Below are 26,875 nucleotides of genomic sequence, written 5' to 3' on the forward strand. Positions count from 1 at the left end.
CCACCAAAAAATCCAGCATCTCATACTATAGATGAAATGAGTGAAGGTAGGGTGAGCTTGTTTCTGCGGTGAGTTTGAGAGCTCTGTGAAATGCCTTCACCCCAGCGACAAATCTTGACTGAAGCAATGTGAAGTAAGACTGAGAAGGCTGATGTGATGACAGTCCTGTTAGACCCCAGACCAGGCAGAGATTGCGTCTGGGCTGGGCCATTGGTGGGTCAGAGAGTGGTACAGAAATGGAAACCAGCCCCGAGTCCCCCACTAAGTCCACACACCCATCAACTATTTACTTTAATCTTTATGCTCAACATCAGCAAAACCAAGGAAATGATTGTGGATTTCAAGAAGAAAGTCAGGGGAACATGACCCAGTCCTCATCAAGGGCTCAGTAGTGGAGAGGGTCAAGAACTTCAAATTCCTGGGTGTCGACATCTCTGAGGATCTGTCCTGGAGCCTCCACATTGATGCAATCTTGAAGAAGGCCCGCCAGCAGCTATACTTCGTGAGGTGTCTGAGGAGATTCAGTATGTCACTGAAGACTCTCATAAACATTTACAGGTGTACCATGGAGAACTTTCTGGCTGGTGGCATCACTGCCTGGTATGGAGGCACCCACTCTCAGGCCAAGAATAAACTCCAGAGAGTTGTAAACTTGGCCTGCGACATCACAGTCACCAGACTTCACTCCATTGAGGACATCGACATGAGGTGGGGTATTAAAAAAGCAGCCTCTTTCCTCAAAGACCACCCAGGCCATGCTCTCTTCACTCTGCTACCATCGGGGAAAAGGTACAGGAGCCTGAAGACGAGAACTCAGCAGCACAAGGACAGCTTCTTCCCCGCAGATTCCTGAATGATCAATGAACTGCCTTACTTTTCGTGTACTATTATTTTAATTTTTTATAGTAATGTTGTAAGATGTTATATGAATCTTTGCACTGTGATGCTGCCACAAAAGACCATGACAATAAATCCTGATTCTGATCACACATTTCTATCTACTCAGACCACACCCCTGCTAAAGAACACGCCACACAGCTATGGAGACAGCTACATCAGAGCAGGTGGCAAGGTCCGAGACCATCCGATGTCTCTGAAAGGACTCTCATTGGCTTCTCTTTCTTGGTTTTAGTAATGGGGCTGGATTAGTTGGCGACTCCTCGGTTCCCTTTGCCAACAAAGATTTTTGTGCATCTTATGCACATAATAAACTAAATCTTGTTAAATTTTGTTCAGTATGGCGCATAAACACAAGCTATTCTTAGAAATGCTGGCCTGTGCGAACCAACGTACTTGCTGACAGAGTTTCCTCCTCTGAGCTGTAAATAACTCAGTGAATGAATGCTTGTCATTAGGCACTTTTAAACTACTGCACCTGGGTAGCCCTCCCAGCACCTTTTAACCTGCAGGGAGATCATCCCATTAAATTGCCAACTCGGCAATTTAAGGGGGATCCTGCCCCCCGCCCCGTGATGATGCAGTTAGCGTCGTGTCACACATTTACCAGATGAAATGAAGTGGAAGATTTCAACCTTACTCTTCCTGGGAAGCACGTTTAAACCACGTTATAATATCCCCTTTCCGGACCTGCACTGCTGAGTGTACTGACAATAACCACACCAGCAGTGCGAGTATAAGACAGCTTTAATAAACTAACGTACACTAAGAGGTCTTGTCTCTATTCAAGACAAACCTGGAAGGCTCGACTGTAGCTCTGGACTGCTTTATAGACAAGGTCACCGGGATGACCCCTGGTGACCTCGTGGTGTAATTACATATCACCACATTGAGTACCTCCTCTACATTTGAACTCGGCACCAACATGCTGCCCGGTAACGCACGGACGCAAGAGCTGATATCACCAGAATAATCGGGTTGGTCATTTTCAAGCCGCTGGTGGGCGCGACCTAGGTAAGTTCAACTGACTCCTTCCGAAGTAGGGCAGGGAGCCAGTTGATTTAGGAGCACGCTGACCAGGTCGGACCCTTTCCAGCTGCCTTGTCAGTGGGGCGCTAACTGGTCAAATTACCCGGTTAACCCCATTTTATGCGGCACCTTGAAAACACCTATTGTTTAAAACAAAGAGATGGGTCATTTAAAACAGAGTTGAAGAAACTTTTTATCCTCCCCAATTCTCCTCCTTGAACGGCAGTGGAAGCTGAGCCTGAATATTTTCCGGCAGGGTTAGTTTCATGATAAGCAAGGGAGTGAAAGGTTACTGGGATTAGGGCAATCAGAACAGCGATCATCTTGGTATGTGGCAGTGCAGGATTTGAGGGGCCAAGTCTCCTATTCCAGCTCCCAATTTGTACATACAACCACCAGTGCCTTCAGTCATCACTGGACACGACACAGGATTTTGTTCTGTTATTATCATGGACATTCCACCCCCCCACCCCACCATTTTCAGTCATGAGATCATGTTGGAATTAATTCAGAAAAAGACCAGTGCACACCATAAATCACATTAGCCATGATATACACTTTTTCTTTTTCACACATATACAGTGACTTTTTCTCCCCCCCCTCCCTCCTCCCAAGCCACCCCCCCACCCCCCCCTCTCATCCATTTTAGGTATACAATCTAGGTTGCATTAAACCAGTCAGACAATGTTGTCATTCAACAAAAATACACCAGAAATTCTACTGAGTCCATTCTTTTCTTTCCTTCTCCTTCCATCAACTTAGGTAATGTTTGTCCCCGGTAGGTTTTCGCTATTGTATTTAATGTAAGGCTCCCATACTTGTTCGAATATTTCAATATTATTTCTTAAACTATATGTTATTTTTTCTAATGGAATACATTTATTCATTTCTATATACCATTGTTGTATTTTCAAATTATCTTCCAATTTCCAGGTTGACATAATACATTTTTTTGCTACGGCTAGGGCTATCTTAACAAATCTTTTTTGTGCATCCTCCAAATCAATTCCAAATTCTTTGTTTTTTATGTTACTTAGGAGAAAGATCTCTGGATTCTTTGGTATATTGTTTTCTGTTATTTTATTTAATATCTGATTGAGATCATCCCAAAATTTTTCTACTCTCTCACATGTCCAGATTGCATGAATTGTTGTTCCCATTTCTTTTTTACATCGAAAACATCTATCAGATACTGTTGGGTCCCATTTATTTAACTTTTGCGGTGTAATGTATAGTCTGTGTAACCAATTATATTGTATCATACGTAGCCTCGTATTTATTGTATTTCTCATCGTTCCAGAACATAATTTCTCCCATGTTTCCTTTTTTATCTTTATATTTAAATCTTGTTCCCATTTTTGTTTAGTTTTACCATTTGTTTCCTCATTCTCCTTTTCTTGCAGTTTAATATACATATTTGTTATAAATCTTTTGATTAACATTGTATCTGTAATCACATATTCAAGGTTACTTTCCTCTGGTAAACTCAAATTGCTTCCTAATTTATCTTTCAAGCAGGATCTCAGTTGGTAATATGCCAGCGCTGTATCTCCAGTTATATTGTACTTATCTCTCATTTGTTCAAAGGATAAGAATCTACTTCCTAAAAAACAATTTTCTATTCTTTTAATCCCTTTTTTTTCCCATTCTCTAAAGGAAAGGTTATCTATTGTAAAAGGGAGTAGCTTATTTTGCGTCAATATTAGTTTTGGTAATTGATAATTTGTTTTATTTCTTTCTACATGAATCTTCTTCCAAATATTGAGGAGATGATGTAATACTGGAGAAGTTCTATGTTGTACCAATTTTTCGTCCCATTTATATAATATGTGTTCAGGTATCTTTTCCCCTATTTTATCTAATTCTAATCTCGTCCAGTCTGGTTTTTCCCTTGTTTGATAAAAATCTGATAGGTATCTTAATTGTGCGGCTCTATAATAATTTTTGAAGTTTGGCAATTGTAAGCCTCCTTGTTTATACCATTCTGTTAATTTATCTAGTGCTATCCTCGGTTTCCCCCCTCTCCATAAAAATTTCCTTATTATTTTCTTTAACTCTTTGAAGAATTTTTCTGTCAGTTGTATTGGCAATGCCTGAAATAAGTATAGTATCCTTGGAAAAATGTTCATTTTAATACAGTTTATCCTTCCTATCAGTGTTAGTGGTAGATCTTTTCAATGCTCTAAATCGTCCTGTAATTTTTTCATTAGTGGATTGTAATTGAGTTTATATAATTGGCCTAGATTTTTGTTTATTTGTACACCTAGGTATCTTATTGCCTGCATTTGCCATCTGAATGGAGATTCCTTCTTAAATTTTGAGAAATCCGCATTATTCATAGGCATTGCTTCACTTTTATTTACGTTTATCTTGTAACCCGACACTTCTCCATATTCCTTCAATTTCTTATATAATTCTTTTATTGATAGTTCTGGTTCTGTTAAGTACACTATAACATCATCCGCAAATAGACTGATTTTATATTCCCTGTCTTTTATTTTTATTCCTTTTATATTATTATCTATTCTTATCAATTCTGCTAGTGGTTCTATAGCTAGCGCAAACAATAAAGGTGATAGTGGGCATCCCTGCCGCGTTGACCTGCTTAAGTTAAATTGCTTTGATACATGTCCATTTACTGTCACTTTCGCTAACGGTCCCTTATATAATGCTTTAATCCAATTAATATACTTCTTTGGTAAACTGAATTTTTGCAATACTTTGAACAAATAATTCCATTCTACTCTGTCGAAGGCCTTCTCTGCGTCTAAAGCAACTGCTACTGTAGGTGCTTTATTTCCTTCTACTGCATGAATTAAGTTAATAAATTTACAAATATTGTCTGTTGTGCGTCTTTTTTTGATAAATCCAGTTTGGTCTAAATTTACCATTTTCGGTACCTGTTCTGCTAATCTGTTTGCTAATAGTTTAGCTATTATCTTATAATCTGTGTTTAGCAAAGATATTGGTCTATATGACACTGGTGCGAGTGGATCTTTCCCTTGTTTTAGTATTACTGTAATTATTGCTGTTTTACATGAATCTGGTAAGTTTTGTGTCTCATCAATCTGATTGATTACATCCAGGAGGGGCGGTATTAATAAGTCTTTAAATGTTTTGTAGAATTCTATTGGAAATCCATCCTCTCCTGGTGTCTTATTATTTGGTAATTTTTTTATTATCTCTTGTATTTCTACTGTTCCAAATGGTTCTGTTAATTTATTTTGTTCCTCTATTTGTAGTTTTGGTAGTTCAATTTTAGTCAAAAATTCATCTATTTTCCCTTCTTTCCCTTTGTTTTCAGTTCGGTATAATTGTTCATAGAATTCTCTAAAGTTTTCCTTAATTTCTTTTGGATTATATGTAATTTGTTTGTCTTTTTTCCTTGATGACAATACCATTTTCTTAGCTTGCTCTGTCTTAAGCTGCCATGCTAGGATTTTGTGCGTTTTTTCACCTAGTTCATAATATTTCTGTTTTGTCTTCATTATATTCTTCTCTACCTTATATGTTTGTAATGTTTCATATTTTATTTTTTTATCTGCCAATTCTCTTCTTTTAGTTGTATCTTCCTTCATTGCTAATTTTTTTTCTATGTTTACTATTTCCCTTTCCAACTGCTCTGTTTCCTGATTATAGTCCTTCTTCATCTTGGTTACATAACTTACTATTTGCCCTCTAATGAATGCTTTCATTGCGTCCCATAGTATAAACTTATCTTCCACTGATTCCGTATTTACTTCAAAATACATTTTTAATTGTTTTTCAATAAATTCTCTAAAATCCTGTCTTTTAAGTAGCATGGGGTTTAATCTCCATCTATACATTCTTGGAGGGATGTCCTCTAGCTTTACTGTCAATATTAAGGGTGAATGGTCCGATAGCATTCTCACTTTATATTCTGTTTTTCTTACTCTATCCTGCATACTAGCTGATAACAAAAATAGGTCTATTCTTGAGTATGTTTTATGTCTAGCCGAGTAGTATGAGTATTCCTTTTCTTTTGGGTTTTGTTTCCTCCATATATCCAAAAGTTTCATTTCTTGCATTAATTTAATTATAAATTTGGTTACTTTGTTCTTCCTGTTAATTTTTTTCCCCGTTTTATCCATATTTGGATCCAAATTCAGGTTGAAATCCCCTCCTATTAGTATGTTCCCTTGCGTATTAGCTACCTTCAAAAAGATATCTTGCATAAACTTTTGATCTTCTTCGTTAGGTGTATATACATTAAGTAGATTCCAAAACTCCGAATATAAAATGCCTTCATTTTTGTTGTTAATTGGGAATGATTCAGACTCCAAAAGGAGCAAATCTTGCTTTCAACTATAAATCACAGTTAGGAATAATAAATACAGAGTGTGCAGTCTGGACCAAAGACCTTATAGATTCGGGAAGTTTGTGGTCAGACACATTTGTACATCCACCCCAGCAGTTTGTTGCAACTATTCATTGTTTGACTTTTGGAATTGAAAACTGAGGAGCCGGACTTCAATTTAACATCTCTTGTAAGTGAAGGAACTTCAGGAACTTCTCAGCTTTGTGGTAGCACTGCAGTGGAGCAAGAATCTTGTGGTGAAGTCCCCAGAGTGGGACTTGAACCCGCATCATGCCGACCGAGAGGGAACAAAGCAACCTCTGTGTCAGTGTGGAAAGCAAAGTCATGCGGTTAGCGCAACGGCTTCACAGTGCCAGCCATCAGGACTGGGGTTAAAATCCCGCGCTGTCTGAGGAGTTTGTACGTTCTCCCTGTGTTTGCGTGGATTTTCCCCCGGGTACTCTGGTTTCCTCCCACCGTTCGAAACGTACTAGGGTGTAAGTTAATTGGGTGTAAATTGGGCGGTACGGACTTGTGGGCCTGTTACCGTGCTGTATGTCTAATGAAATTTAAATTTAGAACAACCGTTGTGGAGACAAATGGCACAACCATGTCTCGTGATATGGTGTGAGAGTAACAACCTGAGTCTCAATGTGGTCAAGATGAAGGAGATGATCGTGGATTTCAGGAGGACCAGGAATGACCACCCTCCACCACACATCAACAACTCTGCAGTAGAGAGAATGGAGAGCACCAAGTTCCACAGAGTTCACTTAACTCTTGACCTATCATGGACATTCACCTCCTTTCTTGTCAGGAAAGCACAACAGTGACTGCACTTCCCGAGAAGACTGAAGTGGGCAAGGTCCCAGCCACCATTATGTCAACCTTCTACAGGAGCTCTATCTAGAGAGTCCTGACTGGCTGCATTACAGTGCGGTACATTTGCTGCAGAGAAATGAATCGGAGGTCAATCCACAGGAGTATAAGAGTGGCAGAGAGAATCACTGGAGTTTCCCTCCCTCCGTCCACCCCCCCATCATCGTGATCTACCAGGACTGAAGTGGACGTGCAAAATCATTGAGGATTCCTACTGTCCCGCACACAGCATCCATTGGGAAAGAGATGCAGGAGTATCAGAGCCAGCACTACCAGGCTGAGGAACAGCTTCTTCCCACAGGCAGTGAGAATGGTGAACGACTAAAAGAACTGCTCACACTGACCATCCGTGACTCGCATAGTCATGTAACACTATTTATTTGTATAGAATACTTGTTCTGCATGTCTATTGTTTATCTGTACATCTGTTTGTGTGTCTGCATGTTTTGCACTGAGGACTGGAGAACGGTGTTTCTTCAGGTTGTTCTTGTGCAATCAGATGACAATAAAATTGACTTGACAACCGGCAAATTATGGGGATGGAGTCCTTGTAATGGACAAGAGGGAATGGGGACTTAATCCTGGGCGGTCGTTAGACCCCTCATTTGTAGAAATAAGCACAGCTAATGATGGGAAAATATCGAGGTGAGTCATACATTATGCTATTCCCATATACAAGGCATTTCCACATCAAAGTGTTGGAATGATTCATTAACCACAAGAATGAAATTCGGGCCAGCCAGCCTCATTACCATCTTGAACTAGGGAACTACTGAATAGTCTGGTTGGATATAGCTTTATCTTTTGAATCAATATCTTTTTAAAAAATATATCCTTTCCATTCCTATCTGCCCACCATTTGAATACCCACTCCCTCATATCCACTCCTCACGTGTAATAGGAATACCAAAGTGGGGATGAGGAGGTCTAACCCTATCCGTTGCTCACTCAGCAAGTTTCAAGCTTGTTCATCACATTAGATCAGTGGTTCTCAACATTTTCCACTGACCACCACTTTCATTATTCCCTATGCCATAAGTGCTCTGTGATTGGTAAGGGATTGCTTAAGGAGGCATGTGGGTGGAAAGAAAAAGTTTGAAAACCATTGTTTTAATTGGACCTAATTGACTCATGTTCAAGGTTTCATAACTCCAAAGGAAATGGGCCAATGGCAATTTTTCTCAAGCAAGATATTTCAGTAACAATTGGGTCTAGAGCAGTGATTCTCAACCTTCCCTTCCCACCCACATCCCACCTTAACCAATCCCTTACTAATCACAGAGCACCAATGGCATAGCGATTACTTAAAGTGGTATTTGAGTGGAAAGAAAAAGGGTGAGAACCACTGCATTAGACCTTGTACAGAGAAGAGTTCTTCTGTGAGCAGTAAAACAGGTTGGCTCTAACATTCTTACAGCCATATAAAGTAGAAAAGCACTGTTTATAGAGAAGACCACAAATCAGAGTTGCTGAATTAGGCTATTCTGCCCATCATCTGCCCCACATCATGGTTGTTTTACTATTTTTACAGAGTAGAATTACAATGAAAGAAAATCTGGGAAGAGGGAGAAGAGAGTGTACCCTGGTTGAGGTGAGACCTACAGTGTATTGACTGCCTTTTCCAGGCTGCGGAGATGTAAATGGAGTCCGTGGAGAGGAGTGAAATGTGGGTTATGTTCTGAGCTGCATCACAGCTCATCACAGATGACCAAATAGAATCAGGAGCTGGGAAACTCCTTGATTATTGCCCGGAGTAGTCAAGGGCCCCAAATGAAAATCAAAAACTGCAAAGGTTGGAAATCTAAATTAAAAATAGATAATGTTGGAAATGCAGCACTTGTGGAAGGGGAAACATTGCAGTGCAACTGGTCACTCTCCAGCTGGATGGCATTTACATGGTCTTCTCTGGTCTCTGCTAACCTGCTCTCCCTCCCCCCCTCTCCCTGCACCCCCTTCTCTATTCACCCACCCTCCCCTTGCTTTCTGCTAATCCCTCCTCCTCTTTCTCCACTTACTACCTCCTGCCTTTGCTAACGTGCCTTCTTCCCCCCCCCCCCCCCACCCACCCATTCCCCCTTATCTTTTCATTCGGTCGCCTGCTGACATTTTTCCATACCTTGATGAAGGGCTCTAGCCTGAAATGTCAGTTATGTATCTTTGTTTGACCTGAGTTTTTCCAGCTTTGTGTGTCAGTGCATGCTTGGGCTGCTGAGTATTTGCAGCCATTTGACTTTTAATTTCTGTGATATCAAAGTCCAGAGCATTCAGAATCTCTTGCATTATTAAGGTCATTGTGAAGCATTCACAGGCGAAGGAATGCAAAATTGTACCACCCAGATATTTCATAAAATAGCAGTAGCCCGCCCAGCATTTTCCATATCAGTCCACAAACATCAACTACGATCTCCTGTGTGTCTGCCATGGAGACTTGACAGGGTATTTGACAAAGTCGTGCATCCCCCCCTAGCTCCATCCCGTTCCCACCTGGCTGCAGGAAGTTAGTGTCCAGGTGTTCCTTTACCATTGCTGAACCAAAGTCCTCGACACTCTCTCCCTCTGCACCTCAGCGTCTGCAGCGGTTCAAGAAGGCAGCTCACCACAATGGGTGACACTAATTGACCTTCACAAGGTCAATTAGGGACGGGTCATGAAATCCTGGCTCAGCCTGTGAAACCCACATCCCGCGAATAATCAAGTTGCACAATTGCTGAGTCAGCAGGACAATTGGGCACGAGTTTTTTTTTATTTTAAAATTTATACATGCAGCTCATTTACAGGCCCTTTTGGCCCACGAGCCTGTGCCGTCCAATTAACCTACAATCCCCAGTGCATTTTGAACATTTTGGAGGAAACCAGTGCAAAAACACACAGAAATGCTGGAGGAACTCAACTGGTGTTTGTGTCCATAGGAGATAGAGATACATTGCCAATGTTTTGGGCCTGATGTTCCTCTTGAGGAATTAGTAGGATGAGCAAAAAAGCCAAAGAAGTTGATATTAATGCCGTCCGGTTGGAGGGTGAACTGTCAGGAGACGAGGTGTTGTTCCTCCAATTTGCAAGTGGTCTCAGTCTGGCAGTACACGAGTTTGTGGCTAGACATGTCAGCAAGCGAATGGAGCAGGGATTTGAAATGGGCATCCACTAGGAGTTCCACGCTATTGCGAAGGACAGAACCAAGGGGCTCAATGAAGTGATCTCTCAGTCTGCACCCAGTCTCTCTGATGTAGAGATCACAATGGGAACGCTGGATGCAGTAGAAGACGGTGAGGGAGGAGGTGTGGGCACAAGTGGAGCATCTCCTGCAGTCACTCTGCTAGGTTTGAAGGAGGATGGTTGGTGGGGCAGGAGGAGTGGACAAGGGAGTCATTGAAGGAGCGGTCCCTGTGGAAGGCAGAGAGGGGAATGCACGTCTATTGATGGGATCACGAAAAAGGTGGCAGAAATGGTGGAGGATATGTTGGATGCGAAGGCTGGTGGGGTGGTAGGTGAGGACAAGAGGAATCCTGTCCTTGTTGCATAGGGGGATGGGGGCCAGGGCAGATGTGTGGGTAATGGAGGATATGCAGACAAGGGCCGAGTTGTTGATAGGAGAGGGAAAACCTCATTTGAAGGAGGACATCTCTGATGATCTGGCATGAAAGTCCTCAACCAGGGTGCAGATGCAACAGAAAAATTGAGAGAACGGAATGGAAATCTTACGTGGAGAGGATGTGGAGAGGTGTAGTTGTGGGAGATGGTGATTTATAGAAGATGTATTTTGAGAGTTTGTTTCCTGAGATGGAGACAGAGCGATCAAGGAGAGCGTTGCTAGAGACGGACCAAGTGAATTTGAGGTCGGGGTGGAAGTTGGCAGCAAAGTTGATGAAGTCAATGAGCTCATCATGGGTGCATGAGGCAGCACCAGGTAGTCATAGATTTATTCGAGGAAGACTTGAAAGCCCTTGTCTATGTAGGCTTGTGGCATGGATTTGGATTGCCAACAAAAAGACAGGCATAGCTGGGGCCCATGCAGGTACCAATTCCTACCCCTTTGACCAGGAAAAAGTGGAATGAGTCAAACGAGAAACTATTGAGGGTGAGGACAAGTTCTGCCAGCCAGAGGGGGGTGGTGGAGGGGGGGGGGGGGTCTGGTTAGGTCTATTGTCCAGAAAGAATCAAAGGGTTTTGAGGCCTTCATTATGGGGAATAGAGGTGTATAGGCATTGGATATCACTGGTAAGCTTGAGGAGATCGAGTTCAGGGAACTGGAAGTTATTGAAGTGATCTAGATGTAGGTGGAGAGGGACTGGATTGGGGGGGGGGGGGGGAGGAATAAAACAGAGCCGAAGTAAGTAGAGACCAATTCTGTGGGGCAGGAGCATGCGGACATGATGGATCTGCCGGGACAATTGGGTTTGTGGATTTTGGGTAGGAGGTAGAAACGGGTGGTACAGGGTTGGGAAACAATGCGGTTGGAAACTGTGCCAGGGAGGTGACTGGAAGTGATAGGTTCAGAGATGGTGCATGATACATGGTTTGATTAATTTTGGTGGGGTCCTGTTGGAGGGGTAAGAGGAAGTGTCTGAGTTTCTGTCTGCACCACCCTTGTCTGCAGGTTTGATGGTGATATTAGGATTGGTGTGGTGAGAGTGGAGGGTCAGGTGTTCCGAGAGGGTGAGATTGGAATGAGTGAGGTGGTTAGTGAAGTCGATACGGTTGATGTCACAGCAGCAGTTGGAAATATAAAGGTCCAGAGCAGGTGGAAGACCAGAATGAGGTGTCCAGGAAGAGGAAGAAGGTTTAAAGTGGGAGGAGGGATCTGTAGTGGGGGGTGGAGAATCATTGTTGTGAAAGTAGGCGTGGAGATGGAACTGACAGAAGAAGAGTTCAGCATCATGGCGTGTGTGGAACTCATTAAGGTGTGTGTGAAGGGGGACAAAGGTGAGGCCTCTACTGAGGATGGAGCATTCTGTCTCTGAGAGGGGGGGGGGGGTCAGAGAGGATGGTGAAAACCAGGCAGTTGTAAGGGGAAAGAGGACCAATGTAGTGTAGGATGTCAGGGCAGGGAGGAGGATGGGGTGGGTCAGGAGGCAGAGGGTAGGAAGGTTCCAAGGGAGGGAGGGGAGGGTTGGGAAAGTCAGAGGGTGGAGGGAGAGAGACCTATGCCCTCCCAAAGCCAGGGGGGAGAGTTTGGAACAGAGGCTCGGTCCTATAGGTCACTAGGACCAAGGTGGAAACCTGTGTCAGGAACACAGTCCTGTAGGTTACCAGGGCCAGGGTGGAGACCTGCGTGGGAGATTGAAGAAGCAGCTTCCAGGGACACGAGTTTCCAGAAGTGTGTAGAATTAGTAGTTGAACAAGTGGAAACCAGAGCCCCCGAAGAATACCTAACCAGACACAGAAAAAATGTACTCAAATTCTTAAAGGCAGCGAGGATTCGAACCCCCAGCCCTGATTGCTGGTTCTGTAACAGTGTTGCGCAAACTGTGCTGCCACAGTGGCAACACTTAAAAACACAATGCTGGAGAATCTTAGCAGGTCAATGTACTTTATATAGCAAAGATAAAGATACATAACTGACATTTTGGGCTTCAGCCCTTCATCAAGCTATGAAATGTAGACTGGCACCCGAACAAATTGGTGAGGTTTGAGGAGCACAGTCCGAAAGGCAGGACGTGGAACAGGGAGGGCACAGGCTTTGTAAATGGAGAAGGAAAAGGGTGGAGAGCTGGAAGAAAGAAGACAGAGAGAATGGAAGGGAGGGAGAGCGGGGAGTAGGTAAGCGAAATGCAGAGAAGTCGATGCTAATGCCACCCAGTTGGAGAGTGCCCAGATGGTAATTGGCTCCTCCAATTTACAGGTGGCCTTAGTCTGGCAGTGCATGAGGCCATGGATGAACACGTCAGTGTGGGAGTGGGATGCAGAATTGAAATGGTTGGACACTATGAGATCCCCGACATGGGAGTGAAGGTGCTCAGTGAAGCGATCACCCAGTTGGCGTCCAGTCTCCCCGGTGTAGAGAAGGCCACAACTGGAGCACTGGCTGCAGTAGACGACTCCTGCAAATTTGTGCTGCCTCATGTGTTTGGGACCTGCTAAGTTTCTCCAGCATTGTATTTTTACTTCTATCATGGAGTTCACAGACTCATGACAACACATGACCACTGAGCAAACACACTGCTACAAACTGTAATATGGTAGCACATGATATAGCATTTATTCAATATTTGATTCTGTAAATTGATTGCTTCATTTCAATGTAGTAGATGCTTGAACATCTTTAGTGAGACCACTGCCCTCTGCTGTCAGTTTTCCCTCACTCGTTTGCCACATCGTGTGGTGCCCAGAAACATTGATGACTTCACGCAAGCACATTCGGTCCTTGTGTCACCCTGCCCTTTCCGATGCCCAGCTCCTGCAGCCATAAGACGCTATGAAACTTGATGTCTGAGCATTGTAGTCTGCAAACATCAAGACTTGCAGCATCAGAATTAATTTACGCATGAACAGTCTTGAATTTACATGGCGCCTCTCGCGGATGGGGCAGTCGATGAGGGACTCGTTCCAAGGTCATCATCGAGGGAAAAAAAGCAAGCTCCCATAAACAGGCAATGACCAGAATCTGCTTTAACGGTGATGTTGTAGGTACATGGCTCGCCAAAGAGGGCACATCCCTTGCAGGCATGAAAGAGACAGCATTAGCTGGAACCTGCAGCAACAATCTGCTGGAGAAACTCAGTGAGTCAAGCATCTTTGGGGTGGGGGGAGGAGAGAGGGGGAAAGTGAAAAAAAATAATTATAACTGTTGACATTTCAGATTCTGTCAGGACTGAATGCAGAGGAGAAAAAGCTGGTATGAATGTGAGAGGGGTTGGACTGGGGCCAGCAGGGGTGAAGGATGGCAGACAGAAGCAATTGATTCGCAGGTGTCAAAGGGGGAGAGAAGGCAGATGGGGGGCGGTAGTCAGGTGAGTCATACAGGGGTACAGTGATGCATAGAGACAAAGGCTGCCAGTCTTGCAATCTACAAAGAGGGTGATGACCACTGTAACGAGAGCTGTTCGGGAACGATAGATAGGACTGGATGGACCCAGAGGGGCAGAACAGATGATGTTGGGAAGAGATGGGACTTGCTCTTCTTGCAATAACACTTTTGTGCTCTCACCAATGTTGGAGGAACTCAGGATCTCGTACGAGACACGCCATCATTTAACAGTGCATCTGTCACCCCACGGAACACTGCAGCGCCAGGCGAGACCCCGAGCTCAGGTTTTCACAGCGTGACTTTACGAGTTGCAAGAGTTCAACCAATTGAGTTGTGGACGACCAAGGTAAAAAAAATAGCTCAGAACACAAGTCTGGGAGACAAAAGTTCAGACGAGGATCCCTGCTTTATTTCAGTACTCCTACAGGGAGACTGAGGAGCAATCATGCTGGACGTCGAAGACTTTTCTTCCTGAATGTTTTTTGTGCGCTGATCACAGCAATCGCCTTAAAATGTTCTTATAATGTTCTGTGTTTGAAGATTATCACATATTTTTGAGATTTCCTGTCATATTTTGTCTACAGGCCCTTTCAGCCAACAAGCCCGTGCCGCCCAATTACACCCAATCGGCCTCCACCCCTGGTTTGTTTTTGGAGGAAACCAGAGACCCTGGGAAAACACTCGCAAACATGGTGGGGGGGGGAAACGTACAAATTCCTTACAGTGTGGGATTCAAACTTCAGTCCCAATAATCGGCACTTGCCACTACACCAACCGTGCTGTCAACCCCCCCCCCTCCCCACCTTTGCCCACAAAGCATGCAGTTTTGCTCAGTCAGGGTAGATGCAGAAAGGCTATAAAAGCAGCTCACATATCCAGCTGACTGACAAGATGCTTTAAGCACACAAAACCATGAAGATCAACATGTCATTGAAAATTCAGTTTCTGTATTCGCACTTGGACGACTTTCCTGCTGATTTTGGTGTAGTCAGTGACAAACAAGGAGAAAGGTTTCACCAGGACATTGCAACGATGGAAAAGCGGCATCAGTGCTGGCCAACTATTGTTGAACACTGACACGAGAGGCATCAGATACTGAGCACCAACAAAAGCGCGCGGGAAAGCGTCTTTAGGTCAGTTGAGCTAGCGCAATGTGTCTGCCTCGTTATGCTAAATTCAATAAAAGTTAATTTAATGTTTCTCCAACTTCCTACATACAGCAAATCTGAAATTATCTTTGTGTTCAGCTTGATGATATCTATCACAATTCCCAACACTTTTTGTCACGAAGCAAATCTTTTGAAAACATTTGTTGTCCTGTGTGATAAACTACGCTTGTATTTGACGAAATAAGAATGATACAACTGCAGTTTTTTTTTGGTTCAAACTTGAAACAATTTGATAGGATCTCTTGAGAAACCATTCCAATCTCACAAACACAAGTCATAATCTTAAAATCAAGAGAGCATTTTCAGTAGGCTAGCATTCTTTGGTACTAAAAAGCAAGCATTCGTTCAATTAATTTAAAAATCAATACTGATAGTTTTTTTTAGCTAGCCAAGTAAATAGAGCCACTGTAGTGGATGGAATTACACGAATGTTGGAAGGGACTGCAGAGGGTTAAGGACTCTTTTCTGAACCTATTCTTTATTCAGCTCATCTGGAGATCTGGAACACATTTTGAACAAATAGCCCGCTGGAATGGGGGTCTGCCAACTTTCACGAGCATCTTGTGGTCTCTATCCGTGTTTAGATCGGTTCATCGTCTAGCCAATAATTACCATCAAGGGCTTCACAGTATCTGTGTCCAATTGTAGATAGTCCCAAAAGATGACTGGCATCTCAGGGATCGAGCAAAGAATGACACCTTGAATGGATGAGGAGTTGGGGAGGGACACAATGCAAGAAGCAACCACAGCAGGTAGCTGACCGAAACTGTAACACGAGGTAGTCACTCACTGCCATGTCAGCTTTGTTCATTCTTCTACCCAAGCTCCACCCACCAGGTTCAGTGACAAATCAAGGCAGGACTTGAAGCTCAGGTTAACACCCAAGCACAGAGCCAATATCTCTGAAAGCAGCTCCCTCTGCAGGCTGGGGAATTAAATGCAGCCGAGAAATTAAGGGACTGCGTGATGAAGTGACGTGGCAAGAGGTGGCGGCTGGGATCCTTGGCTCAGGAGGCAGGATAGGAGGTGACTAGATTCCAGGCATCGACCTGTAAACAAGGGCCAGGGAGAGCTGCGTCATCTACTGCAGCTTCTTCATCTGCCGTCGCTCTTGCCGCTTCTGCTTCTTTTCAGATACATCTGGGTTCGTGGGAGATTCTGCAGTAAACCAAGGTCCAAGGATGTTCACCCACAGTAGGTACAGAGCTCGCCCTGGTGCCTGGGATAAAGAAAAGTCAGTGTCGGTCCGGGATGCAGGTTGAATGGATCCTCCCAGCAGAGCAGCAACAGCTCCTTCAGAAAGTTATAAATATGCAAGCAATTTGTAAAACCAAGCCAAATCCACGCGGCTGCAGGAACAGCAGGTTAAGCAGTGGAAGAAAGAGAATGGTTGATGTTTTGAGCTGATACTCTCCCTTGCCTCCTTGTGTGTGTGTGGTGCCGTCTTCAAGGATCTTTGCAATTGTGCACCAAGATCTCCTTCTTCCTCAACCCTTCTCTCGGACCTTACAATTCACTCCAGGTTAAAAATTTTTGGTTGCAAATTAAATTATTTTTAGAGCAGATATTAAAAATAAATGTATCTTTCGATCCAATGTTGATTTTACTAGAAGATATTAAATCAATAGCTTTAAGATTGAAATTAAATATGCATCAAATTGAATTTTTGCGCCGATCATTGGGGGTTTCTAAAAAGTGTTTTGCTATTTACATGGAAATCAGATTTGAATTTAGGGATGAAAAGATGGCACAATAAAATGAAAGCCAATATCCCTTTAGAAAAGATTACATATGATTTGAGAGATAAATATTCTTATTTTTGTTTGGAGTTTGGAGCCCTTATTTGAAAACTATCGATGTTAAAGTGTGTGGTCTCTGTCCGCTCCAGTGCATGACTCTGCTCCTGCAGCCAAGAAGCTTTTAAGTTATAAAACTGTAGTATTGAATAATGATCTCCTTTTTCTTTCTTTGTAGTTGGGGGAGAGAAGAGGGAGGATATTCGTTGGGAGGTTTGGGTTTCTATTTATATATAAAATGATTAATCACACTATGTATGTACTTAATTGTAGTAACTATTGTTATGTTTGCAATGTTCAATTTGAAATAAAATATTAAAAAAAAAACAATTCACTCCACATGTCCAACCTAGCTGTTCGTAGAGCATAGGCACTAACATTAAACCAAAATCGCCACACTGGCAGTGGACAGATCTCCTTCACCTCCTCCACATGTTGTGCCCTTACATTTTGTGCCTTCATTAACTGCATCCTATCACCAATTCAAAATAAAAAATCAGCCAACATGCAAATTCCTTGAAAAGATCTGCAGCTGGAGTTTGAACTTACTAGGAGCCAGAGGTACCAGAAGTAGGTGGATGCACAGCCGAGGACCTGCAGAATAGCAGTAAGCAAAATAATGTCCTTCAAATGCCTGCAAGGGAAAGAATACAGGTTACTATCAATCAAGTCAACCTCTGCAGAGCAGGGGTGGAGAGCGGGGCAATTCACAAAAGTGGCGCACGAACTCAGCAGGCCACGCAACGTCTTCAGGAAGCAAAAGGAACATAACCAATGTTTCGGGCCTCAGCCCTTTGTTAAGCAATGAGCAAAAAGCCTGAATAAAAAGGTGGGTTGGAAGGAGTGGGAGATAAGGGGCATCTGTCTGCAGACGTTGTGATTGTAGTGTTTGTAGGGATAGAGAGCAGAGAGATTTAAGGGGGGGGGGGAGAAGAGAAAAATTTCCACCGACTTGTCCTGCTCTACCCATTATTGAACAAGAAAGTGCACCAATGCCATAACTTTCTCAGAAGCCCGAGGGAAATTTGGCATCCCTTAACAAGATTGGCAGCTCATCCGAGGGCATCACTGCATGGTACGGAAACTGCTCTGCCCAAGGTCGCAAGAAATTGCAGAGGGTCGGGAACGTGGCTCAGGGCACACCCTCCCCTTCACCGACTCGATCTATAACTCCCGCTGCACTGGAAAAGCCGTAAACATTAATAGATTCATCACATCCTAGCACACTCTCACTACCCCGGACGAAGATTTCACAAGGAAAAAGCAAGCTCCTATAAACAGGCAATTTGCTTTAATGGTGAAGTACATGGCTCACCAAAGAGGGCACATCCCTTGCAGACACAAGAGAGACAGCAGATGCTGGAATTTGTAGCAACAATCTGCTGGACTTCATGTAATCGAATGAACAGACCCAGGACAGGGGAAAGACCAGAGTGAAGGATGGTTGAGGAAATGAGAAATGATGGGGCAGGTCATAAGAGGCAGGTAAAAGGATAACTAAAATAAAGTCAGCATACAATCAGAAAATAATGACTGAAGTATGTTCTGATTGCACAAATCAAAACAACACTCAAATGTTCAAACAATGCACAGTTAACTGCAGCCAATTTTGGCAGCACTGAAGACAATTGGCCCTGTCAAATTGCCTTGTAAAATGGGATTAACTGGGTAATTTATTAGGTTGAAGACCCAGTTACAGAGCTATTTGAAAGGGCTGAACTGGGCAAGCCCAGTCACAATCTACCTGGGTCCCTCAGAGGTGGTCAGGGGGCCCAGTAAAACTTACCCAGGTGCCCTCCTCTGCCTATTTGAAAAGGGAAATGGCCGACCCGGTTACTCTGCAACTTTACCCAGAAAAGGAACAGAAAGAACACAGGCAACAGGGGATTCCCTCTGGCTGCGTGACGTGTCACTCACCACATCATTGCAGGGGTGGGGTCTCCCTTAAATTGCCGGGTTGATGATTTAACAGGTAAGTTAGGCTGCTGTTTGAAAGGTGCAGGAGGCACACATGACCCAGTAAATCTCACCAGGGCCCCAGGAGGGCTACCCAGGTGCAATTTGAAAGCACCTACTCACTCTGCCATACCCTGCTCCATGTTCAAGTCAATCCCCCCATCAAGCAGAGTGTTGTCCTCAGAGAATATAGGCTGGGCCATTCCTTGCATCCAACGGTAGCTGAAGCTGTAGACAACCAGGGCAAAGCCCAGCAATACCTGCCACAGAAAAAGTAAAGTTCAAAGTTATTGTCAGAGTATACACATGAAATCACATGCAACCCTGGTATTCTTTTTCCTCCCAGCCAGGCAGAATTTCTACTCATTGGTAATACAAAACACTGTGCGCTAGAAGATAAAGTACGTTACAAGAGGGAAATGTAAACTGGCCCGAAAGTGCAAACTGTGCAAAGCAGAAAATAAATATTTAACAATAAATAATGTGCAAAGTAAGAGACTGATGGTAGAGAGGTAGCAACTATTCCTGAACAGGGTGGTACGAGTCTAGAGGCACCTACATCCCTTTCCTGATGGCTTCTGTGAGAACACCTGGATGGTGTGGATCCTTGATGATTTGCTGCTGCTCTCTGATGGCAGATTTTCTCAATGGTACCTGTGATGTACTGCGTTGTGTCCACTACATTTTACAGGGCTTTCTGCTCAGAGGTATTGATGCAACCGGTCAGCATTCATTCCCCTAAGCGCCTACGACAAGGCTTTCTATGTCATACCAAAGCTCCGCACACTGCTGAGAAAGTAGAGGTGAGGACATTCTTTGTTCACGATGACATTCGGCTGTTGGGGACAAGAAAGATCCTCTAAATTAGGGACTCTCAGGAATTAAAATTTGCTCCCCCAATGATCACTGGATCATACACCTCTGGCTTTCCTTTCCTGAAGTCAACAATCAGCTCCTTGATTTTGGTGACAATGAGTGTGAGGTTGTTGTTGGTGCACCATTCAGCCAAGTTTTCAATCTCCATCATGTATGCTGAGTCATCCCCTTCCTTTATTCAACCCACCACCGAGGTCTCGTCAGCAAATTTGTAGATGGTGTTATGTTCGTACTGAACCAAACAGTCATAGGTGTAAAGTGAATAGAGCAGGGGGCTAAGAACTCAGCCCTGTGGTGAACCAGTACTGATGGAGATTGTGGAGATGATCTTACAATCCACCGATTGTGAACTGGAGGTGATAAAATCCAGGATACAATTACACAGTGGGGTTTTGAGGCCCAGGTCTTCAACACAACGTTCATGTGCCAGTCTGGTGATATACAAGACCTGTTGTTATAGTGAAGGCAACTGTAGCCTTTCCTTTAGCAGAGAATAGGTCGGGTACAAGTGGTAGCTGAGCCTGTACAGACTTTGGGTTAAGAATTACTTGAAGCAAGAGCTGCACGTTGTATTCTCCTTCCCCATAATCGTACCCTCCAACTCAAAAATTGGACAAAGTGCAGAAATGATATCCAGAATCCCCTGGGGAAAAGAGTCGACCTCCTCGGGTGAGGAGAAAACAATATTGGTGAGCAAATAAAAGGATCTCGAACACTTTCTGACAACCTCCATTCTCATCCCTTCAGCTACTGACTCTTGCCCAGCAGGTAGGGGTGTTGGGTCCTGACCGATCCTGTCAAGGGGCCAAGTTTCATCTGCAATCTCATGTCAGCCAGCTCACAGTCAAGGCCCTCTCTACTTATAGCAACAGGATAATTTCTAGATTTCAGATTTAATGGCAGAGTACATACATGACTTCATGTAAACCATGAGATTCTTCTTTCTGCAGGTAAGGCAGAATTACCACTTATTGTACACATGGAAACAAATAAATGTAAACAAACTGCAAAACAAAGAAAGATAGAAATCAATAATGTGCAAAAGTAAGAGCCCTTAAATGAGTACCTGATTGAGTTTGTCATTGAGGAGTCTGATGGTGGAGAGGTAGCAGCTGTTCCTGAACCTGGTAATATGAGTCTTGTGGCACTACACCTCTTCCCTGATGGTGGCAGTGAGCACAATGTGTATGCTGGGTGGAGAGGGTCTTTGATGATTGCTGCTGCTCTCTGGTGGCAGTGATCCCTGTAGATGAACTCAATAGTGGGGAGGGTTTTGCCTGTGATGTCCTGGGCTGTGCCCACTACCTTTTGGAGGGCTTTCTGCTCAGGGGCATAGGTGTCCCCATACCCTTGTGATGAACAGAGCGGGTGCTGGGTGGTGTGGATCTGTGATGATTGCTGGTGTTCTCCGATGGCAGCGTTTGCTGTATATGTTTTCGATAGTGGGGGTTGGTGCCAAGAGGAAATAGGCTCTGGGATGTTTTGCTCCATAGGTCATAGCTACACAACACTGAGCAAAGGGTGATGCAGCGTTGAATTCTTGAAGCATGTTCCTCCAGACCTACCATTGGGAACCTGATGTTGTTTGAATCAAGCCCTTCATTCAAATACAAGAACCAGCTCCCAAGGTCTCTCTCACTCCCAGAAATGTAGAGAAACCCTATTCTTCCAATGAGATTCAGAAACCCTCAACCTTTCTGATTGAAACAATGGCTGTGCATTTAGTTTTCGACAGGAAATTCGATTGCAACACAAGATTCCTTGATAAGTGATAGCTCTCATTACATGAAAAGATACCGGAGGCGTTCTGAATTCTTGCAGACAGTAACCACAGATTTATAGTCCTGCATAACCCACTGGCATACACATCCAGAATGAAGGGGGTTCTACTTATGAAAACAGACTATTCATAATCAATTGGTACCTTAGTTTAGGGGGCAGTATTTGTTTTATCACGCCCACTCTTCATCCTATGTTTCCTTGTGACAGACCATTTCAACTCAAGAGAGCAGTAGCCCACCCCCACTCAGTTTTCTCCTGCATTCCTATGAACTCCCCCAGATTCTTCCAGTCACCTACACACACCGGGTATTAGTGTTCATTAGACCAATCATGGGACATGGATGGAAACCAGAGCACCCAGGAAAAACTCACACAGCCACAGGAAGAATGTGGAAGCTGCACAGAAAGGATTGAATCGGGGTTGCTGGAGTCGTGAAGCAGCAGCACAACTTGCTGCCCACCACCCAGCAACCTCTGTTGGTAAATATACACACATGAATTTAAATTGATGTCGACTGGTTTCTTGTGATGCATTTTGCAGTCAAATAGTCCACCATTACTTACATTTGTAACCAATAAATGGTTAGTTCATGCAAAATAAGCCATTAGCAAACAATCTTCAGATTTCAACATTTACTGGCATAAAATATAAAATATAACTCACAATTAGCCTCAGTACTAGCTGGGCTACAAGCAAAACAAGCAGTTTGACATTTATAAATTTAGACATTCAGCATGGGTAACAGGCAATTCCGGCCCAAAGACGGTGCCGCCCAATTTACATCCAATGAAACTACATCACCCGGTACGTTTCAAACAGTGGGAGGAAACCAGAGGCCCCAGGGAGAACCCACACAAACACGGGGAGAACGTACAAACTCTTTACAGGCAGCGCGAGATTCGAGACCGGTCCCGATCGCTGGCGCTGTAAAGGTGCTGCACCAACCACTACGTCAATCATGCTGCACCCAGACGGTGTTCTTGTGTGTACAATTAAATGAGGATATCATCAGGTTCCAACTTCATATAGGGACTGCAAAGGAAAAGAAAAACATTTTCCGACTTACCCAGGTCCAGAGTGTGACTGAACTATAAAACACGAAAAAATTGAGTGCTGCATAAATAGCCTGTGGAAAAGGCAACGAGGGTGTTAGAAAAAGGACAACAAACCAAACCAAATATTGATCGCTTGCTTGGATAGAGCAAGATTAGCAGGAAGCAAACTCGCACATACCTCACTAGGCTGGAACCCCAGAATAGGGACCAAATTAATACATGCAGCACATGAAGTTGATGCTATCCAGAGTATCACTTACACCTGATTGAAATTGAACTTCAACAGACAGTAACAAAGCAAAACAGGATCAGAATGATCCAGTAAAAGTTGATAAGGTCAGACTCTACAAACACAGAGAAATTTAATGCACAATCAACTTACTGCAAAGGGTGGGCAGGGAAGTGGAATAATGTTGGACACAGAGCAGATGAATTATTAAATAGAATGAGTTAAAAAATAGGCCAAGAGGAGTTGTTGAAAAATTAGATTAATGACCAATGCAGCATAGACACAGAACCCCTCAGTTCAGAGCCTGTGGCTTTGGAATGCGACAGGATACCAACAGCCATGAATGCCACACTGGGAATGGGAGAATGTTCAAATTCCAGCTCCGGAGGTCAGGACTGAACCCACCAGGAGGCAGAAGCTCCAGCACAACTGTGTAGATGATAAAAGACCCGGCACACGTTACATTACACAACCTCCCTTCCAACACAAATCAACAACTTACATTAGCTCCCAGGATAATCCTTAGATAGAATTTCAGTGTCTCCTTGTTCTCTTCAAAAATCTGTTTCTTGCCTTTTGTTCCAACTTTACCCGTTTTCAGCTGCACAACCGAGACACAATTTTATCAGAGTCACTGAGGGAAAGCATTAAAAAAAATTGGTCCCCAGCTCAAAATCCTTAACCAAGATGTAACTAGAACATTGCAAAAGCAATCACTCAGCAACAGTGAATATGGAATGAGGGAAGTGAACAATGAGGTTTCATCGCTTGGAATATTAACCCAAAAAAATGTAGAGAATCATGGGCAACCCCAGCTTCCCACCGAGAGCTCCGGAAACACAGTCTCGATCCTCCAACTTGGCACTCATCTCAAAACTGAGCGGAGTCGCCAGACACTCCAGAATTCCGGGGGCACCGACATCAATGCCGCCGCCCCCCGGTGAGGGGGACCCCGCCCCACCCGCCCCACCCCACCCGCCCCGCCCCACCCGCCCCGCCCCGCCCGCCCCGCCCCGCCCCACCCCACCCCACCCGCCCCACCCCACCCCACCCGCCCCCCGGTGAGGGGGACCCCGACCCACCCGCCCCACCCCACCCGCCCCCCGGTGAGGGGGACCCCGACCTACCCCACCCGCCCCCCGGTGAGGGGGACCCCGACCCACCCCACCCGCCCCCCGGTGAGGGGGACCTCGACCTGCCCCCCCCACTGCGTCCCGGTGAGGGGGACCCGACCCTCCCGCCCCCGCGTCCCGGTGAGGGGGCCCCGACCCTCCCGCCCCCTCGTCCCGGTGAGGGGGACCCGACCCTCCCGCCCCCGCGTCCCGGTGAGGGAGACCCCGACCCTCCCGCCCCCGCGTCCCGGTGAGGGGGCCCCCGACGCTCGAGCATCCACGTCTCCATCCCCAGAATCAATCCCTAGGTCAGCCCCAACCTTCGGCCAGGAAGCGGGTTAATGGACGCCAGGCGCCGAGGCCCATCCCCGCTGCCGGGGCACTGCACTCTGTACTCACCGCCATGGCTCACGCGACCCCGGCTCACAGACACCGAACGGACAATCACGTTCCGGCGCACAATCCTGTCGTCAGCAACGCGGCGCACGACAGTGACGTCACAGGCAGCAAGACGGACACGTCAGTCAGAGGATGCCCCCAGTCTCCGGACCACCAGGAAGTGGGGACATGGCCCCAGAATCATTAGCCGCTTTCAGGTGGAATCGCCTGGAGAATGCGGCTCCGGGGGGTCTGCGAAGGGACGTTCAGGTGGTAGCGCTGAAGGAGGTGTTGGGCCTCCTGAAAGGTCTGAAGCTGGGAGAGGGGCCGCGGAGCAAACGTCGGCTCCCGAGTCTGGGGCTGTCTGACAGCCCCCTCCCCGCTGCCTGACAGCCCCTCCCCGCTGCCTGACAGCCCCCTCCCCGCTGCCTGACAGCCCCCTCCCCGCTGCCTGACAGCCCCCTCCCCGCTGCCTGACTGTCCCCGCTGCCTGACAATCCCCTCCCCGCTGCCTGACTGTCCCCTCCCCGCTGCCTGACAGTCCCCTCCCCGCTGTCTGACAGCCCCTCCCCGCTGCCTGACAGTCCCCTCCCCGCTGCCTGACAGCCCCCTCCCCGCTGCCTGACAGCCCCTCCCCGCTGCCTGACAGCCCCCTCCCCGCTGCCTTCAGCCCCCTCCCCGCTGCCTGACTGTCCCCGCTGCCTGACAATCCCCTCCCCGCTGCCTGACTGTCCCCTCTTCGCTGCCTGACAGTTCCCTCCCCGCTGTCTGACAGCCCCCTCCCCGCTGCCTGACAGTCCCCTCCCCGCTGTCTGACAATCCCCTCCCCGCTGCCTGACAGCCCCCTCCCCGCTGCCTGACAGTCCCCTCCCCGCTGTCTGACAGCCCCTCCCTGCTGCCTGACAGCCCCCTCCCCGCTGCCTGACAGCCCCCTCCCCGCTGCCTGACAGTCCCCTCCCCGCTGTCTGACAGCCCCTCCCTGCTGCCTGACAGCCCCCTCCCCGCTGCCTGACATCCTCCTCCCCGCTGCCTGACTGTCCCCGCTGCCTGACAATCCCCTCCCCGCTGCCTGACAGTCCCCTCCCCGCTGCCTGACTGTCCCCTCTTCGCTGCCTAACAACCCCCCCCCCCCCCCCGGTGCAGGGCTGGGGCGGCCGTTTCAGCAGTCGGACGCTGACCTCTCCATCAGCAGCAGCGCTGGATCGTTTGAAAATTGGGTTTTAAATTAGTTCAGCACAGGTTCAGGCACCTCAGCCCCCACATCAACACCGAACACAATTGTCAGTTGAAACCCGCAATCCCCGCTGGTCGCCCCAGCCCCGTAGTCCCATGCCGGGGGACTGTCAGGCAGCGGGAAGGGTAGATGTCGGCAGCGGGGAGGGTAGGTGTCAGCAGCGGGGAGGGTGGCCGTCTCCAGCTGGGAGGGTAGGTGTCAGCGGATCGCCAGCTGACTGTCAACAGCCTGCCCGCTGCTAGACTCCTGAAAGCTGCTAGCAGCTTTGCCCAGAGCTGCTTTCAGGTGCAACGGGGGATTCTCGGAGCAGGATGTTATACCTACAGGAGAAGGGTTAGGAAGGTAAACTTCCTGGCCGGGTTCTCCACTTTCAGGTGGCCACTGGACGGCCACATAGGAGTACAATAGGTGGCTTTACAGTCGGGTATTGTGGCCACCTGAAAGTGGCCACCGTTACAGGGGCAAATTTTGCTATAAATTGTATTTACATTTGGGTGGCATGGTCAACGTAATAGTCAGTGCAACATGTTACAGCGTCGCTGACACGCGTTCGAATCCCACGCTCTCTGTAAGGGTTTTCCCTGGGGTCTCCGGTTTCCTCTGTCCATTCAGAAATCTGATGGCCGAGGGGAAGAAGCCTTTATTTTTTGGATCATTGGGTGCACCTCTTCAGGCTCCTGTACCTCCTTCCTGATGGTAGTAGAGTGGCATGGCCTGGGTGGTGAGGGGTTTTCGAGGATAGAGGCTGCTTGCTTAAGACACCGCCTTGTGTAGATGTCCTCAATGGAGTGAAGACTGGTGCCTGTGTCGGCACTGGCCGGGTTCACAACTCTCCGTGGTCTCTACCTGTCCTGTGCATTGGCACCACCATACCAGACATTGATGCAACCCGTCAGAATGCTCTCCATCTGTAGAAATTTGATAAAGAGTCTTCGGTGACGTAATGAATCTCCTCAAACTTTTCACAAAGTATAGTCGCTGGCGAGCCTTCTTTGTGATTGCCTTCATGAGGCCCCAGGTTAGATCTTCAGAGATGTTGACACCTAATGTTCTCAACCCTTTCCACTGCTGCCCCTTCGAGAAGGACTGGTTTCGATTTACACATCCAGCAGAGTTAGAGGACTTTTCGTCCACGAACCTGTGCCACCCTATTAAGCTGCAACCCTGTATATTTTTGAAGGGTGGGAGGAAACCAGAACC

At 46.0% G+C, this 26,875-nt stretch overlaps 1 protein-coding gene across 4 annotated transcripts; it reads right to left on the reverse strand.

The window, feature by feature from the left end:
* Positions 1-13,295: 13,295 nt before the first annotated feature.
* tmem208 (transmembrane protein 208) lies at positions 13,296-24,845 on the reverse strand. Of its 4 annotated transcripts, none has more exons than XM_069901014.1 (6): positions 24,463-24,845; positions 23,454-23,552; positions 22,734-22,793; positions 19,132-19,268; positions 17,602-17,686; positions 13,296-16,475 (listed from the first exon to the last, which is right to left on the reverse strand). In XM_069901014.1, exons 1-6 carry the CDS (start codon positions 24,466-24,468, stop codon positions 16,338-16,340), a joined length of 525 nt encoding a protein of 174 aa, XP_069757115.1. In that variant the 5' UTR covers positions 24,469-24,845; the 3' UTR covers positions 13,296-16,337. The 4 variants fall into 4 exon arrangements, with proteins under 4 accessions (XP_069757115.1, XP_069757118.1, XP_069757116.1 ...); XM_069901017.1 differs by lacking the exon at positions 22,734-22,793 and adding an exon at positions 22,542-22,699 and having other exon boundaries at positions 23,454-23,585; positions 24,463-24,841; XM_069901015.1 differs by lacking the exon at positions 22,734-22,793 and having other exon boundaries at positions 24,463-24,841.
* Positions 24,846-26,875: the final 2,030 nt, after the last annotated feature.

This window comes from Narcine bancroftii, chromosome 10, assembly GCF_036971445.1.
Source record: "Narcine bancroftii isolate sNarBan1 chromosome 10, sNarBan1.hap1, whole genome shotgun sequence".
Lineage (NCBI taxonomy): Eukaryota > Metazoa > Chordata > Chondrichthyes > Torpediniformes > Narcinidae > Narcine > Narcine bancroftii.